General features: G+C 40.5%; 1 protein-coding gene across 2 annotated transcripts in view; it reads right to left on the bottom strand.

The window, feature by feature from the left end:
- LOC136874832 (acetylcholine receptor subunit alpha-L1) overlaps nucleotides 1–16,636 on the bottom strand; it is a 103,431-nt gene extending 86,795 nt beyond the window's left edge. For both annotated transcript variants that reach the window (XM_067148511.2, XM_067148512.2), the window contains exons 1-2: nucleotides 16,586–16,636; nucleotides 10,404–10,561 (exon numbers count right to left, since the gene is read on the bottom strand). In XM_067148511.2, the coding sequence (XP_067004612.2) occupies nucleotides 10,404–10,561; nucleotides 16,586–16,631 (204 nt within the window). In that variant the 5' untranslated portion in view covers nucleotides 16,632–16,636. The remainder of the gene's footprint in view (nucleotides 1–10,403; nucleotides 10,562–16,585) is intronic.
- Nucleotides 16,637–17,076: the final 440 nt, after the last annotated feature.

The following is a 17,076-nucleotide window of genomic DNA, read 5'->3' as shown; positions in this document are numbered from 1 at the left end:
TAAAACATAGTACTAATTAAGGTTGTAAAATATTCTGAAATAGTCCACCTCTGTAGTGCAGTAGTTAGCTGCTACCCTCGGAGGTCCGAGTTCGATTCCCGGCTCTGCCATAGAATGTGTAGCATTTAGCCTATGTAAGTTCCTAACGTAAACTATCATGATTGTACGGAGAGGTTAAAACACACACAGTGCCTACTCCTATCGAAAGAACCTGCACGGTACCGGCATGTAGGCTTCTCCTGGTGAAGGAGCTTGCACATGGTTTAACGCCTCCTATCAACAGCCCTTACTTAATGCTGGCTTTTTTGCACACCCCGCCTCACACCATAGTTTTATACGACCGGCTGCCCTTCCTGACTAGGATTTTAAATCGCAGTATACGTGATAAATTTGTTGTAGCGGGTTTTATAACTAGATATCCCGGTACCGATACATAGCCTACTCCCGACTAGAAGAAGCCTGCACAAGGCTTATTGCCTCCATCCGACAAATGAATCACTGTCAAGTCTTGTACTCAAAAAAATCATTTTCGAAGGAGTCTGCACAAGGTTTAACGTCCCCATCAACAGCCCTTACTTATTGCTAGCTTTTTTGCACACCCCGCCTCACACCATACGACCGGCTGCCCTTCCTGACTAGGATTTTAAATCGCAGTATACGTGATAAATTTGTTGTAGCGGGTTTTATAACTAGATATCCCGGTACCGATACATAGCCTACTCCCGACTAGAAGAAGCCTGCACAAGGCTTATTGCCTCCATCCGACAAATGAATCACCGTCAAGTCATGTACTCAAAAAAATCATTTTCGAAGGAGTCTGCACAAGGTTTAACGTCCCCATCAACAGCCCTTACTTATTGCTAGCTTTTTTGCACACCCCGCCTCACACCATACGACCGGTTGCCCTTCCTGACTAGGATTTTAAATCGATATCCCGACATAGCCTACTCCTACCGAAGAAGTCAGCTTAACGCCTCCATCCAACAAATGAATCACCCTCAAACGCTCTTCAATCATTCTCGCTACTTCGGAAGATAGCGGGTTCGAACTGGAAGCCGTAAATGCTAGGCGAGGGGCCTGCGCGATCGTCATTACATGATCTAGCTTTAGCTCAATACCTACAGGTAAGGAATACCGCGTATGTACCCTCGAGAAGTTGAGGATCACACGCTAACTTTCCAAGGATCGAACTCTTAAATTCTGACACCTCGGTATCAACAGGAGGTTTGAATACGTCAGCCTGCAGGTAGGAGCTCTTGTTTGCATTCGTTCCGACTGTACCGCAGTTGTCAGCTCAGCGATTATCATATCCGCTTGGTAACAAGCAGAATATTTAGCCGCAGCAGTCTGCGCGAAGTGCTCACAGTTCTCTGTATGCGTTTATTACATGCACACATCTCCCGTCTGCAGTGAATATTATTCTTCAGCCTTTATCTTAAGGTAAGGTAGAACTGTTAATTACCTTTTTTTATTTGCAAAGCAACTTCTACGCTAGACATCTACATTCATATATGTTTGTTCTTTTTTTAGGTACCGTTCGAAAGTACGCAACAATTTTATTCATCCCAGTAACAGCCTGCAGCACGTGCATTTTTTTAAAGGTATGTTTTCGAACTTTGAGTTGTAAAGATAATTAGGTTAGATGATGTACCCTACACTACATTCATATATGTTTCTTCTTTTTTTAGGTACGACCAGAATATTATCATTCGAGTTTCAGGCTTGAACGCACGCATTTTATACATCCGAGTAACAGTTTGCAGCGCGAAGATTTTAAGGTATGTCTGACCTCTATTCGTTGAAACTTGGTTTCTTCTAAAACATCGTAACTTTAGTCTATTGATAAATAGTTGTTCTCTTTAATCCTCACGCTATAGACGAGGTGCGTACATAGCTATGTCTGCCCTCAACAGGCTGAAACTTGGTTTCTTCCGTAACTTTAAGCTAATCATAAATAGTTGTTCTCTTTAATCAACATACTATAGACGTGGTATAATTTCAAACACGTACACATAGCTATGTCTGCCCTCAACGGGCTGAAACTTGGTTTCTTCCGAACATCGTAACTTTAGTCTATTGATAAATAGTTGTTCTCTTTAATCTACATACTATAGACGAGGTGCGTACATAGCTATGTCCGTCCTCAACAGGCTTAAACTTGGTTTCTTCCGAACATCGTAACTTTAAGCTAATCATAAATAGTTGTTCTCTTTAATCAACATACTATAGACGTGGTATAATTTCAAACACGTACACATAGCTATGTCTGCCCTCAACGGGTTGAAACTTGGTTTCTTCCGAACATCGTAACTTTAGTCTATTGATAAATAGTTGTTCTCTTTAATCTACATACTATAGACGAGGTGCGTACATAGCTATGTCCATCCTCAACAGGCTTAAACTTGGTTTCTTCCGAACATCGTAACTTTAGTCTATTGATAAATAGTTGTTCTCTTTAATCCTCACGCTATAGACGTGGTATAATTTCAAACACGCACACATAGCTATGTCTGACCTCAACGGGTTGAAACTAGGTTTCTTCCGAACATCGTAACTTTAGTCTATTGACAAATAGTTATTTTCTTTAATCTGCATGTCATAGAAGAGGTTAATCTTATAATTTCAAACACGCACGCATAGCTATGTCTGACCTCAGCAGGCTGAAACTTGGTTTCTTCCGTAACTTTAAGCTAATCATAAATAGTTGTTCTCTTTAATCAACATACTATAGACGTGGTGCGTACATAGCTATGTCTGCCCTCAACGGGCTGAAACTTGGTTTCTTCCGAACATCGTAACTTTAGTCTATTGATAAATAGTTGTTCTCTTTAATCTACATACTATAGACGAGGTGCGTACATAGCTATGTCCGTCCTCAACAGGCTTAAACTTGGTTTCTTCCGAACATCGTAACTTTAGTCTATTGATAAATAGTTGTTCTCTTTAATCTACATACTATAGACGAGGTGCGTACATAGCTATGTCTGCCCTCAACAGGTTGAAAGTTGGTTTCTTCCGAACATCGTAACTTTAGTCTATTGATAAATAGTTGTTCTCTTTAATCAACATACTATAGACGTGGTATAATTTCAAACACGCACACGTAGCTATGTCTGTCCTCAACAGGTTGAAACTTGGTTTCTTCCGAACATCGTAACTTTAGTCGTTCTCATCAATCCTCATGCTATAGGCCTAACTCACAGCCATGTCCAACCTCTATAGGTTGAACATCGCAACTTTAGGCTAATCTCTATTGGTTGTTCTCTTTTCAGAACTTGTTGCATACGCTGTTCGCCTAAACACTTTATTCGAAGAAAGAGAAGACACTATGTTCCCATGCGAGCTGTGTAAGGCAATGTTCACAAGACGTGACAACCTTGCACGCCATGTAAAAACAAAACATCATCAGCTATCTGCTTGCGACTATAACCCAACTATGTTCCCCTGCGAACAGTGTAAGGCAACGTTCATAAGACAGGATAACCTCGCACGTCATATAAAAGCAAAACACCCTAGCATAACATCTGCTTTATGTGATGTTTGCGGGCTGTACTTCGCTAATGTAGAGCAATACCAGGCTCACTTAGCAGAGGTACATCAAATATCTACTTGCCCTCAGGTAGTAGTAGGGAAAAAGCGTGCAGCTACTGATGTAGCTGTAGAAAGTACTAGTAGTAAAAAACCTAGGAAAAATGAACTTCAAACTATTCACTGCGAGCACTGTAACACTGATGTACCATCTTCGCATCTTCAGGGACACTTACGGAGTAATGCGCATAAAAATAATGCGTGTAGAAGTGGTAGTAACGCAAACATCGAGGAAATTAATACAGCATTTAAAAGTAGGATTGCTAGTTACCGAATTCGCACCAGTCAAAAGTTTCAGAGCACTTCAAACTTTTTAAATTGCGTTCAACCGGATGTACAACAGCTTCTTGCTAAATCTTTGTCCAATCATAGTTTATTTAAAGTTAATTTTGAACTTTTCGCCTTGTACATTAAAAGCACGGATGAATCCGAAATAACGGACATTAAATCATTTAATACGAAGAATTTTGTCATAAGTGAGTCGACTAATTTTGGTGATGTACTTAGGGATGTCTCTAACATTATTTCAACTAAGAGCGAGGAATTTCAGGAAAAGGAATCAGGGTGGGCTTTAGTTGAGATAATGTATCTAGAAGTTAACATCAATAAGTACAATCCCATGCGAGGTTCATCGTACATCGAGCTGCCGACATGGATTCAGCGAAAAGAAGCTGTTGTAAACATCCAAAACAATGACGAAGCATGTTTCGCATGGGCGGTGATGTCGGCTTTAAATCCTGCGAAATCAGACGTAGCTAAGAGAACATCATCCTATCCACACTATTCAACGCAGCTAAATTTCGATAGTATAGAATTTCCCGTACAGTTAAAGGATATTAAGCGCTTTGAGGAACTAAATAACATTAGTATCAATGTGTATGGTGTAGAGAAAAAGTCTGTAGTAGGTCCTCTGTATTATACATGTCATAAGAAGAGTACTCACGTTAATTTACTCTATATTGAAAACAGTGAGAATAGCCACTTTTGCTGGATTAAAAATCTGAGTAGACTTGTTGGCAGTCAGTTGTCAAAACGTAATGGTAAAAAGTGGCTATGTGATGGATGCTTGCAGTATTTTAAAACCGAAGATCAGTTAACGAAGCATTCCAAGAATGACTGCAATCATGTACGTACAGAGATACCTACTACAGGTAATAATGTTTTAAAATTTACAAATTTTCACAAGCAGATGTGGGTACCGTTCGTGATTTATGCAGACTTTGAAGCCATCCTCACGCCATGCAACACATGCTCACCTAATCCTGACAACTCTTTCACTAATACTACGCACATGCATGTCCCGTATAGCTTCGCGTATTACATCAAGTGTAGTTACGATAGTACGCTTAACAAGTTAGAGCTGTATCGAGGACATGATGCTGCTAAAGTATTTTTAGAAAGACTTGAAAGTGATGCAGTTCGTCTCGGTCGTATTCTGAATAGTAATATTCCTATGAAGCCACTCACCGAAATTCAGTTAAATGATCATGAACGTGCTACAAAGTGTAGCATTTGTGATGGGGAATTTTCCGAAAATGACCCTAAAGTTTTTGATCATGATCATTTAACTGGTTTCTACAGATGTGCCGCTCATTATAGCTGTAATCTTAAGTATAGAGTTCCTAAATTCATCCCTGTAATTTTTCATAACTTATCTGGTTACGACTCTCATTTCATCATTTCACAATTTGGAGCTTCGGATGAAAAAGTAGATATAATCCCTCAGAATAAAGAGCGGTACATTGCGTTTGCAAAGTCTGTAAAAGTAGATGCTGAGCATTCTATAAAACTGAGATTCCTTGACTCGTTTCGCTTTATGGCGAGTAGCCTCGATAAACTTTCTAGTCATTTACAGCCTGACCAATTTACGGAAATTCGACGCGTTTTCCCCGAAGAAGCGCAGTTTAATTTACTTCGGCGTAAGGGTGTTTTTTGTTACGAATATCTCGACTGCTTAGACCGCCTCGAAGAACGTGCCTTACCATCGAAACAATCCTTTTACAGCTCGCTGAATTCAGCAGATATTAGTGATGATGACTATTTACATGCACAACATATCTGGGAGCAGTTCCACATTCAAACGCTGGGTGAATACTCCGATTTATATTTAAAGACAGATGTACTTTTGTTAGCTGATGTTTTTGAAAATTTTCGCTGTGTTTGCATGAACACCTACAGCCTTGACCCATGTCAGTATTTTACTGCACCTGGGTTAAGTTGGGACGCGATGTTAAAATACACGCGTGTGAATTTGGAGCTGCTAACGGATATCGATATGGTGCACTTTATAAAAGCATCCATTCGAGGCGGTCTGAGTCAGTGTAGCGGCCGGTATTCGAGTGCTAATAATAAGTACATGCCGAGTTTCGATACCAGTCAGGAATCTCAGTATATCGTTTATCTGGATGCTAATAATCAGTATGGGTGGGCGATGAGTCAGCATCTACCGGTGAGTGGTTTCCGCTGGCTGACGCAGTGCGAAATTGATGCTTTACAGCTACACGCCCTAGGCGATGAAGCTGATAAAGGTTATTTCCTCGAAGTTGACTTACAGTATCCGAAAGAGTTACACACTTCTCATAATGACCTACCGTTCTGCCCTGAAAATATGAAGTCCCCGTACATTGCATCAACGACGAAAATGCTCATTGCTAATTTATGCGATAAATCTAAGTATATCATTCATTACCGAAATTTAAAACAGTGTTTGCAGCATGGTTTGAAGTTATCCAAAATTCATCGCGTACTAGAATTTAATCAGTCACCGTGGCTAAAGCCATATATCGATCTGAACAATAATTTAAGAACGAATGCGGTTAACGAGTTTGAAAAAGATTTCTACAAGCTCATGAATAATAGTGTGTTTGGTAAGACTATGGAGAATGTTGACAAACGCGTTGATGTAAAATTGATTACAAACTGGGATAATATTAAGAAAAGGTATGGTGCTAACTATTTAATAAGTAAACCAAATTTCCACAGCTGCACCATCATACACGAGAATTTAGTTATTATACAGATGAATCGTGTCAAGGTTAAGTATGACAAACCTACCTACGTCGGCTTCACAGTACTTGAATTGGCTAAAACACTCATGTATGAATTCCATTACGATTATATGATGAAGAAGTACGCGCATAATGCGCAATTGCTCTACACAGATACCGATTCGTTTATTTATCAAATCAAAACTGATGACTATTACAATGATATAAAGCCTGACTTGGGTAGGTTTGATACGAGTAACTATCCTGCAGATAATCAATATCATCTACCGCTAGTGAACAAAAAGGTTCTAGGTAAAATGAAAGATGAATGTGCTGGGAATATTATCGATTCATTTGTAGGTACTAAATCCAAGTCATATTGCATAAAACTCTTAAATGAATTACAAATAAAGAGATTGAAGGGGGTTAAAAAGAATGTCGTTCAGAATCAGCTAAGTTTTGAAAACTATAACAATTGCATTAAAAGTAATCCACCTGTTTTGCATAAGCAAATGTCTGTCATTAGAAGCAAGAAGCACCAGTTGTACACTCATTTAATTAGTAAGGTAGCCCTTAATAGCGATGATTGTAAACGGTTTGTCATTCCAAATTCTACCAACACGCTAGCCTGGGGGCATAGTAGTATTGATAAGTACTACTTTACATAAACATTATGCTAGAGGTGTGTGTACTTACGTTACGCTGTCTTACATCACAATTCGGGAGAGGAACGCTGGTACGGCAAGTCTAAACTTGTACATTCAAGAATTGCATCGAGAAGTACGCTAGGGTGAAATGATTCGAGATAAAACTTGTACATACAAGATGTAAATAAATAATGTAGAATTGGCATATTCTTTTATTTTAGGTTAGGTATCACCTTCCTCCCGCTCCTTATTTGCAGGATAGAGTTTTTGTTTATTACTCATAGAAGAAAGAAGGTGATGAGCAGTTTCGTGAGTATAGTTCGGTAAGTATCTCGAGAGCAGAATTTTTTTTTTGTCAAAAAAGCACATAGCTTTGTAAAGCACGTAGAATTTGCCACCACCGGGGCAGCACGGTGATTAAAGATGGTGGATGACAGCTCTGTCAGAAAAGCACATGGGTTTGTAAAGCATTTAGAATTTGTCGTCACCACATAGAGTGTAGCACGGTGATTAAAGATGGCGGATGACAGCTGTCAAAAAAGCACATGGCTTTGTTTCTACGTGGAATTTGCCGTCACCGGGCAGCACGGTGATTAAAGATGGCAGATGACAGCTGCACATGGCTTTGTTTCTACGTGGAATTTGCCGTCACCACATAGAGGGCAGCACTGTTCTCTTCGGATTAAAGATGGTGGATGACAGCTGTCAAAAAAGCACATAGCTTTGTTTCTACGTGGAATTTGCCGCCACCACATAGAGGGCAGCACTGTTCTCAAAGATGGCGGATGACAGCTGTCAAAAAAGCACGTGAGTATGTTTCTACGTGGAATTTGCCGTCACCACATAGAGGGCAGCACTGTTCTCAAAGATGGCAGATGACAGCTGTCAAAAAAGCACATGGCTTTGTTTCTACATGGAATTTTTCAATTTGCCGCCACCACATAGAGGGCAGCACTGTTCTCTCTGGATTAAAGATGGCGGATGACAGCTGTCAAAAAAGCACGTGAGTATGTTTTCAAACAAGAGCACGTGGAATTTGCCGCCACCACATAGAGGGCAGCACTGTTCTCTCTGGATTAAAGATGGCTGCATGTCGAAAAGCATTTTTTCAAATTATCCGCCACCACATTTCAAAGGTAAGTAGCTAAAGAGGGCAGCACTGTGCTCAAAGATGGCAGATGACAGCTATCAAAAAAGCACGTGGCTGTCAAAAAGCACGTGGATTTGTTTATCTCGAGCTAGTGAGGTTAAGTTGGTACCACTAAGGTTTATTCCCGTCAAGATGGCAGTACTGAGGTTTGCGATGCGTTGTTGTCTGTCAAAAAGCACGTGGCTTTGTTTACAAATCTGTCAAAAGCACGTGGCTGTCAAAAAGCACGTGGCTTTGTTTACCTCGCGCTAGTGAGGTTAAGTTGGTACCACTAAGGTTTAGGCCCGTCAAGATGGCAGTACTGAGGTTAGCGATGCGTTGTTGTCTGTCAAAAAGCACGTGGCTGTCAAAAAACACGTGGCTTTGTTTACCTCATGCTAGTTAGGTTAAGTTGGCACTACTGGGGTTTAGGCCCGTCAAGATGGTAGTACTGAGGTTTGCGATGCGTTGTTGTCGATGACAGCTGTCAAAAAGCACGTGGCTTTGTTTACAAATCTGTCAAAAAGCACGTGGCTGTCAAAAAGCACGTGGCTTTGTTTACCTCGCGCTTGTGAGGTTAAGTTGGCACTACTGAGGTTTAGGCCCGTCAAGATGGCAGTACTGAGGTTAGCGGTGCGTTGTTGTCTGTCAAAAAGCACGTGGCTTTGTTTATCTCGCGCTAGTTAGGTTAAGTTGGCAGCACTGGAAGAGGCCTCTGGCTGAGGTGGAGGAGGCCACTGGGAGGCCACTGGCTGAGGAGGAGGAGGAGGTGGCCACTGGGAGGCCACTGGCTGAGGAGGAGGAGGAGGCCACTGGCTGAGGAGGAGGCCTCTTCCGAGAGCCGGAGGAGGAGGAGGCCGCCGAACTCTCCCATTATACTACTGGCGATCACTGTTACACTCCTCTCTGTTGGTCTGTGAGTTTTACATTCAGCTCCAAGTATTTCCTTCACTAATTGAGAAATTCCGACAAACACTATCAATATTTTCCATTTAGGCTACCTGTCCAGAGCAAAACCATAGCGCGCACAAGATCGTATATTCGCTTAAAACAATTAAACAGGAAGAACATTCTCTTATAACGTAGAAAAACGTCCAAGAAAATGTCAAAAATTACAAACTGCTAAAACTATAACGCTTATGTATAAGGCATTCATTACATAAATTGACTATAGTAACATATTTGAGGCCTCTCGATTGTAAATAAATACATTTTGAACGATGCGCTCTCTTCACAGCGCGAGAGATGTTAACCGCCTTCCCTGCTTTGCTCCCAGCGTGACGTCACTACGGTAGACTGGATGCGCACTGACACACCATTATACTCACATCACGGTTCCAGCCCTCATACACTTTTCAAATTTCGTGGCAGAGCCGGGACTCGAACCCGGACCTCTGGGGGGGAGGGGTGGAGCTAATCACACTAACTACTACACCACAGAGGTGGACGGTTAACCTTTTTAGTCGCCTTTTACGACAGGCAGGAGATACCCTGGGTATATTTTATCGCCTCCTGGAGGAAGCTGGAATAGTCTACAAGCAATGCGGACATAAAAGGCTCCTTTTTAATGTAAGTCTGCCAATGAAATGAAATGGCGTATGGTTTTTAGTGCTAGGAGTGTCCGAGGGCTTCGGCTCGCCAGGTGCACGTCTTTTGATTTGACGCCCTTAGGCGACCTGTTTATCGTGATGAGGATGAAATGATGTTGAAGACGACACATACACCCAGTCCCCGTGCCAGGGGAATTAACCAATTATGGTTAAAATTCCCGACCTTGCCGGGAATCGAACCCAGGACCCCTGTGACCGAAGGCCAGCACGTTAACCATTTAGCCATGGAGCCGGTCAGTCGGCCAACACCTCCGGTATACGAGATGAAAATTTTCCTTTCCGTACAACTAACTGACTTCATGGCTTGGCAATGCAATGGAAACTCTTTTTAACACACCCCGCCCCTACTCCAACAGCAAAGGATTCGGAACTCCAGAAATGGGGATGTGAACTCGTAAATTAATTTTAAATTTCAATCAAATAAATCGTGAAGAACACTTACGAAAAGGAGGAATTTGATCTCTGTGTGAATCTCAATTGTCATAACCGAGTTGAAATCCTTCGCTGGTCGCACAGTTCTGTCGTAACCACAGAAGATATCCTTACGAAGTCTTGAAGCAGTCAACGGAGTTCTGCAATCTTGATCTGACATTCCAAAACCTTTAAAAAATAAGAAATTATTGGCAATTTTATTTAATTAGATTATTTTTATGCAGTGAATAACTTTACCTTCACCAGAGAAAATAACTTAAACATAACAGGTTAGTCCACTCCACGTTCCTTTCTTTCTTTCTTTCTTTCTTTCTTTCTTTCTTTCTTTCTTTCTTTCTTTCCAAATTATATATCTACGGTAACAATTTATTTAACACCTATGAATGTAAAATTATCCATAAGTCTAAAAACTTCGATTACACTGGGCAACAAAATTTTAATTTTTGTTTGTTAAATGGAAGTGAAAGGGTGTTTCTGGTACACTTTTTTCTGCTGATTTCAAACCTGTTTTTAGAATTTTTCTATCACGCACAGTTTTTGAGTAATTTTCAAAAAATTAAAAAAATGTTAAAAATTGTTATTCCTACTAAAATTTATTATCTTAAATTGAATTTACATGCATTTTAATTTACATACACTTTTTCTGCTGATTTCAAATCCGCTTTTAGAATTTTTCCATCACTCACAGTTTTTGAGTAATTTTCAAAAAATTAAAAAAATGTTGTTGTTCCTACTAAAATTTATTATCTAAACTTAAATTTCATTTACATACCTAAAAAGTATGAGAGGTAGATTTTCGGCTGAACTTATCTTGAGGAACATCCCTTTTGAGTGACCAGCAGTAGTCAGCCAGCATATTTGGACCCCATTTTCCCTGATAACGGCTTTCAAATTAGACGATGTCTTGATGGAAACGTTCCCCGTGTTCGTCTGAGACAGCGCCGAGATTTTCAGGGAAAAAGTCAAGATGCGAGTCCAAGAAGTGTATTTTAAGAGACATATTACATCCTATGTGTTTATAGTTTTGTAGAAGTTCACTAATATGTTCCCTGTAATTCTCTGACCTGTAGTTTCCTAGAAAGTTTGTGACCACCTTCTTAAATGATGACCATGCAGCTAGTTCGTATGTTTTTAACTTGCTTTCAAACACTGTATCTTTCATCAGTTCTTTGATCTGAGGACCAACAAATATGCCTTCCTTTAGTTTAGCTACAGATATTTTTGGAAATTTGGTTTGGAGAAATTGAAATGCATCCGTACTATGATCAAGTGCTTTTACAAAATTCTTAATCAAACCTAGTTTTATGTGTAATGGGGGCAGTATGATTTTGTCAGATGCAACAAGAGGCTGATGAACGACATTTTCCTGTCCTGAAGTAAATGACTGTCTTTTTGGCCAGTTCTTTTTTATATAGTGATTATTTCTATCTTGACTATCCCACTTGCATAAAAAGCAGCAAAATTTCGTATATCCTAACTGCAAACCAAGTAAGAGGGCTACAACTTTCAAATCTGAACATATCTGCCAGGAATACTTTTCATACTGGATAGCGGATAGTACCATTTTCATGTTCTCATATGATTCCTGTAAGTTAGCTGTATGGGCTACAGGAACTGATGGAAATGTATTTCCATTGTTAAGCAGTACCGCTTTCAAACTTCTTTTTGAAGAATCAATGAATAAACGCCATTCTTCTGGATTATGCTGCTGCCCTAGTAACTCGAAGAGACCTGTAACATCATTGCAGAAAACTAGTTCTTCCTTTTTAGAAAAAAGATGCTCAAATTCCTTTTGACGTTGGCGGAAGAAGCAGACTTTGGTATCTTTCTCTATAAGGTTCCAGCCTTTTAGTCTTGAAGCGAGTAATTCTGATTTGGCTTTAGACAAATTAAGATCACGAACCAAATCATTTAGATCTGATTGTGTAAGTAAATGAGGCTCAGAAGAAGCAGCAGAACTTTCTACAAAGGGTTGATCGTCATCCATTTTATCATCACATAACTCTTCACCAACATCAACTTCTTCATCTCCATGCATCAACGATCTATCTGGTGGAGAAGATATAGGAAGCCCTGGACCATGTAGAACCGGTCTGGTTGCTGATTTCAGAGACGGATATACAACTGTAGGTTTTGACTTTGAAGATATACCAGAGATATTAGTCACACAAAAATAGCAATCGGTCAAATGATTCGTAGATTCCCTCCACTGCATCGGAATTCCAAAAGGCATGTGGCGAGTCCCCTTCATCCATCCAGTCAGTAGAGTTACACATAAAGCACAACATATGTTAGGGGCCCAATTCTGATTCAGATCCATCTTGCAATCAAAATACAACTCATAAGCTTCCTTAATTATTTGAATGCGGTGATCATCATTATTTGCAGGAAATGTACAACTCAAGTCTTTCATCTTTACTCCCTTCGTCGCCTTCCCCTTTCGTTTGCTAATACCTTCAATCTTCGAAGGATCACGGTCCTCCTATTTATCTCCTGATTAGCGTTTAGAGGATATGATTGTCTAGTAGTTGTACTCCTCCATAACAATAATCACCAGCATTCTTTTATCTGAGGGGTTTATTCTCTTCCGTTGTCAATGTATCTAATTTTTATTTTTAAATACCGTACATTAACATAAATTTTAATGATATTCTTTCCTCTGTATTCTGAAAAAAAAAAGAGTTCGAGATGATTTTTTCCTCTGGTTGACCGCAGGCATGAATAATCACGTTTATTTCCTTTAAGGAGGTGATTATCGTTTCAAGAGGAAGTACAATTACACAACCAGTCCCTCTTAACACTAATCAAAAGTAAAAAGGATGAGGTACGATCCTTCGAAGAATGAAGGTTTCAGCAAGCGAAAGGGAAGGGCCACGACGGGCGCGAAAATGAAAGAATGCTTAAGCCTCGCAAAAAAAAAAAAAAAAAAAAAAAAAATTGACCAATGGAGGTCAAATAGGAAAGCTGAAAATGAGGTGCCTGCTATAAGTAAGTGGAAGCAACTCCAAATTCAGTGGTTGCCAACCTACGCTCCCAAAGTGAGATACCCTAGGTTCGCCTTTCAGACGTCTCTTTCGACAGGCAGGAAATACTGTAGATGTATTCTATCACCCCGAACCACGGGGGGAGTCCAAGTAGAAAGAGTCCCTGGTGAACCACCTCGTTTAGTCGCCTCTTACGACAAACAGAGGTCACCGTGAATGTATATGCTCTCACCGCAGTACTCCCGGAGGCAGGAAGCTTGTATTGAGAGATGGTGAGTTCGAACAATCCGCAGAAGTAAGATGCTGAGGCTGAACCTGAATTGAGGCCACCTTAGTCCTACCCATTTATATTCCAGAGTCACAGAAAACCAGTATGTGTTAGTGTGACTGTGAACGACTAGAAAAGAAGCAAATGAATTATGTTACTAATAATATTATCCTGTTAAAATGAAACAAATGATTCCATTTTAGTTATTTTTCTGAAATATTTTGTCTTAAATGTTACTGGCTACAGTTGGTTCATTAATTATTAGAATATTCACAAAATTATAAACATATTTTCTTGGAATAATGTGAAAGAAAAGAGTTGATATGTTTCTCGAACGTCGTACTGAGTGAAAGCCGGTGTGATAGTGATGTTTATTGTAATCGTACAACTATATACCATCCTCTCCCAACTCTAATCAGAACAGGAGAAGGAATTCTCACGCTCTGAAGACTGAAGGTATCGGTTGAAGAAAGGGAAGGGTTATGAAGGTTGGGTAGATGATATAATCCCTATCAACTCTATAAACCAAATACCGTCGAAAATGGAAGTTCTTGAAGGGAGGCCGGATAGGAAAGGTGAAATTGAGGAACCTGGCACGAGCAATGCTAGACCTAGCTGGGTGTCTCATGGTTGTAACCACGATCCGTATTTGAGACGGTGGTGGTGATTATTGTTGTAAGGAGAAGTACAACCGGGCAACCACTCCCTCTGAACACCAACCAGAAGAGAGAAAACAAGAGGTTCGATTCTTGAGAGTCCAAGAGTTACATTTTTAGCTGCCTTCAAAGATAGGCAGGGGATACCGTGGGTGCATATTATGCTCTCACTAAAAGGGGAAAAGTTTACAAAAGCCTGTTATATAAATAATAATAATAATAATAATGATAATAATAATAATAATAATAATAGCATGTGGCCTCCGGAGAGGCCTAGTGCAGGTCTTTTCAGTTGACAATCTATAAGCGACCTGCGCATCCGTGCGGATAAGGCTCTACATATATAAAAACCCTGCCCCCGAACCATGGAAATTAACCAATTAACTTTAAAAATCCCGACCCGGCCAGGAATCGAACCCGAACTCTACCATTTAGCCAGAGAGCCGAACAAATTAATAATAATAATAATAATAATAATAATAATAATAATAATTAATAATGTATAATTATATTATTATTATTATTATTATTATTATTATTATTATTATTATTATTATTATTATTATTATTATTATTATTATTATTATTATTATTATTATTCGTTCGTTCGTTCGTTCGTAATCTGTTTACCCTCCAGGGTCGGTTTTTCCCTCGGACTCAGCGAGGGATCCCACCTCTACCACCTCAAGGGCAGTGTCCTGGAGCTTCAGACTCTGGGTCAGGGGATACAACTGGGGATGATGACCAATACCTCGCCCAGGCGGCCTCACCTGCTATGCTGAACAGGGGCCTTGGTGGGGGATGGGAAGATTGGAAGGGATAGACAAGGAAGAGGGAAGGAAGCGGCCTTGGCCTTAAGTTTGGTACCATCCTCGCATTTGCCAGGAGGGGAAGTGGGAAACCACGGAAAACCACTTCCAGGATGGCTGAGGTGAGAATCGAACCCACCTCTACTCAGTTGACCTCCCGAGGCTGAGTAGATCCGTTCCAGCGCTCGTACCACTTTTCAAATGTCATGGCAGAGCCGAGAATCGAACCCGGGCCTACGGGGGTGGCAGCTAATCACACTAACCACTACACCACAGTGGCGGACATTATTATTATTATTATTATTATTATTATTATTATTATTATTATTATTATTATTATTATTATTATTATTATTTTACGCCCCTGTAACTACTTTAACGGTTTTCGGAGATGTCAAATTTCCCCAGATTTTTTCACATGAAGTTCTCTTTTAGTGCCGGGTGTGTCCGAGGTCATGTTCGGCTCGCCAGGTGCACGTCTTTTGATTTGACGCCCGTAGGCGATCTGCGTGTCGTGATAAGGGATGAAATGATGATGAAGAAGACATATACACCCAGCCCCCGTGCAAGATAAATCAACCAATGATGGTTAAAATTTTCAACCCTGCCGGGAATCGAACCCGGGACCCCTGCGACAAAGGACGAGCGCGCTAACCATCTAGCCATACAGCCATACTTTTGTATCAGTAAATTTACTGACACAGGCCGTCCAATTTTAGCATTTTCAAATTATACTAGCCTAAACCACTCAGCCCGGCACACAGAGGGAGAGTTTAGTTGCCAGACGAAGGGCATGTATGTAATACATTACGAACGTTACTTATGAGGGGCATATTACAAACGAACACATACCCACTTTTAAAAAATTACGAATGAGTAATAGTGAGCAGGAGAGAAAATGTGGCACAATATGCTCATATTGTGATTCTTTCTTTCTTAATCTGCTTACCCTCCAGGGTTGGTTTTTCCCTCGGACTCAGCGAGGGATCCCACTCTGCCTCAAGGGCAGTGTCCTGGAGCGTGAAACATTGGGTCGTGGATACAACTGAGCAGGATTACCGGTACCTCGCCCAGACGGCCTCACCTGCTATGCTGAACAGAGGCCTTGGTGGGGGATGGGAAGATTGGAAGGGATAGAAAAGGAAGAGGGAAGGAAGTGGCCGTGGCCTTACGTTAGGTACGATCCCGGCATTTGCCTGGAGGAGAAGCGGGAAACCACGGAAAACCACTTCCAGGATGGCTGAGGTGGAAATCGAACCCACCTCTACTCAGTTGACCTCCCGAGGCTGAGTGGACCCCGTTCCAACCCTCGTACCACTTTTCAAATTTCGTGGCAGAGCCGGGAATCGAACTCGGGCCTCCGGGGGTGGCAGCTAATCACACTAACCACTACACCACAGAGGCGGACATATTGTGATACTGCATGTCAAAATACTGAATAGCTATGTCGAGTTCTACCCGTACTAGGTACGTACCTAAAGTTAGAAGAAACCAGCAGAGACCATGGAACACAGTGACCATGTTGTGAGCTCTCATGACGTGAAACTAAATGTAGATTGCAAGCGAGCACACGCCCCTGTAATTTGACACTAAACATTGCAACCTCTCTGCGTATCCACTGCATACTGCACCACTGACAGGAGCTACAATGATTTATCAAGATTACAAAAACTTATCAACGTAGGAAATAAGTACCAAACCTTTGCATAAATCATCTCTGCCTTCCCGTTCATATTATAGAACAACATGTGAAGGTAGTTCAGCGGGATAATGATGATAATGATGGTGGTGTGGTAGTAGCACTGATGATGATCATCATCATCATCAGAAGAAGAAGAAGAGGAAGAAGAAGAAGATGATGATGATTTTATTTATTTATTTATTTATTTATTTATTTATTTATTTATTTATTTATTTATTTATTTATTTATTTATTTATTTATTTATTGCCTATTAAGAACCACGT

Source organism: Anabrus simplex, chromosome 5, assembly GCF_040414725.1.
Source record: "Anabrus simplex isolate iqAnaSimp1 chromosome 5, ASM4041472v1, whole genome shotgun sequence".
NCBI lineage: Eukaryota > Metazoa > Arthropoda > Insecta > Orthoptera > Tettigoniidae > Anabrus > Anabrus simplex.
This window is presented reverse-complemented; position numbering and strand designations above follow the sequence as displayed.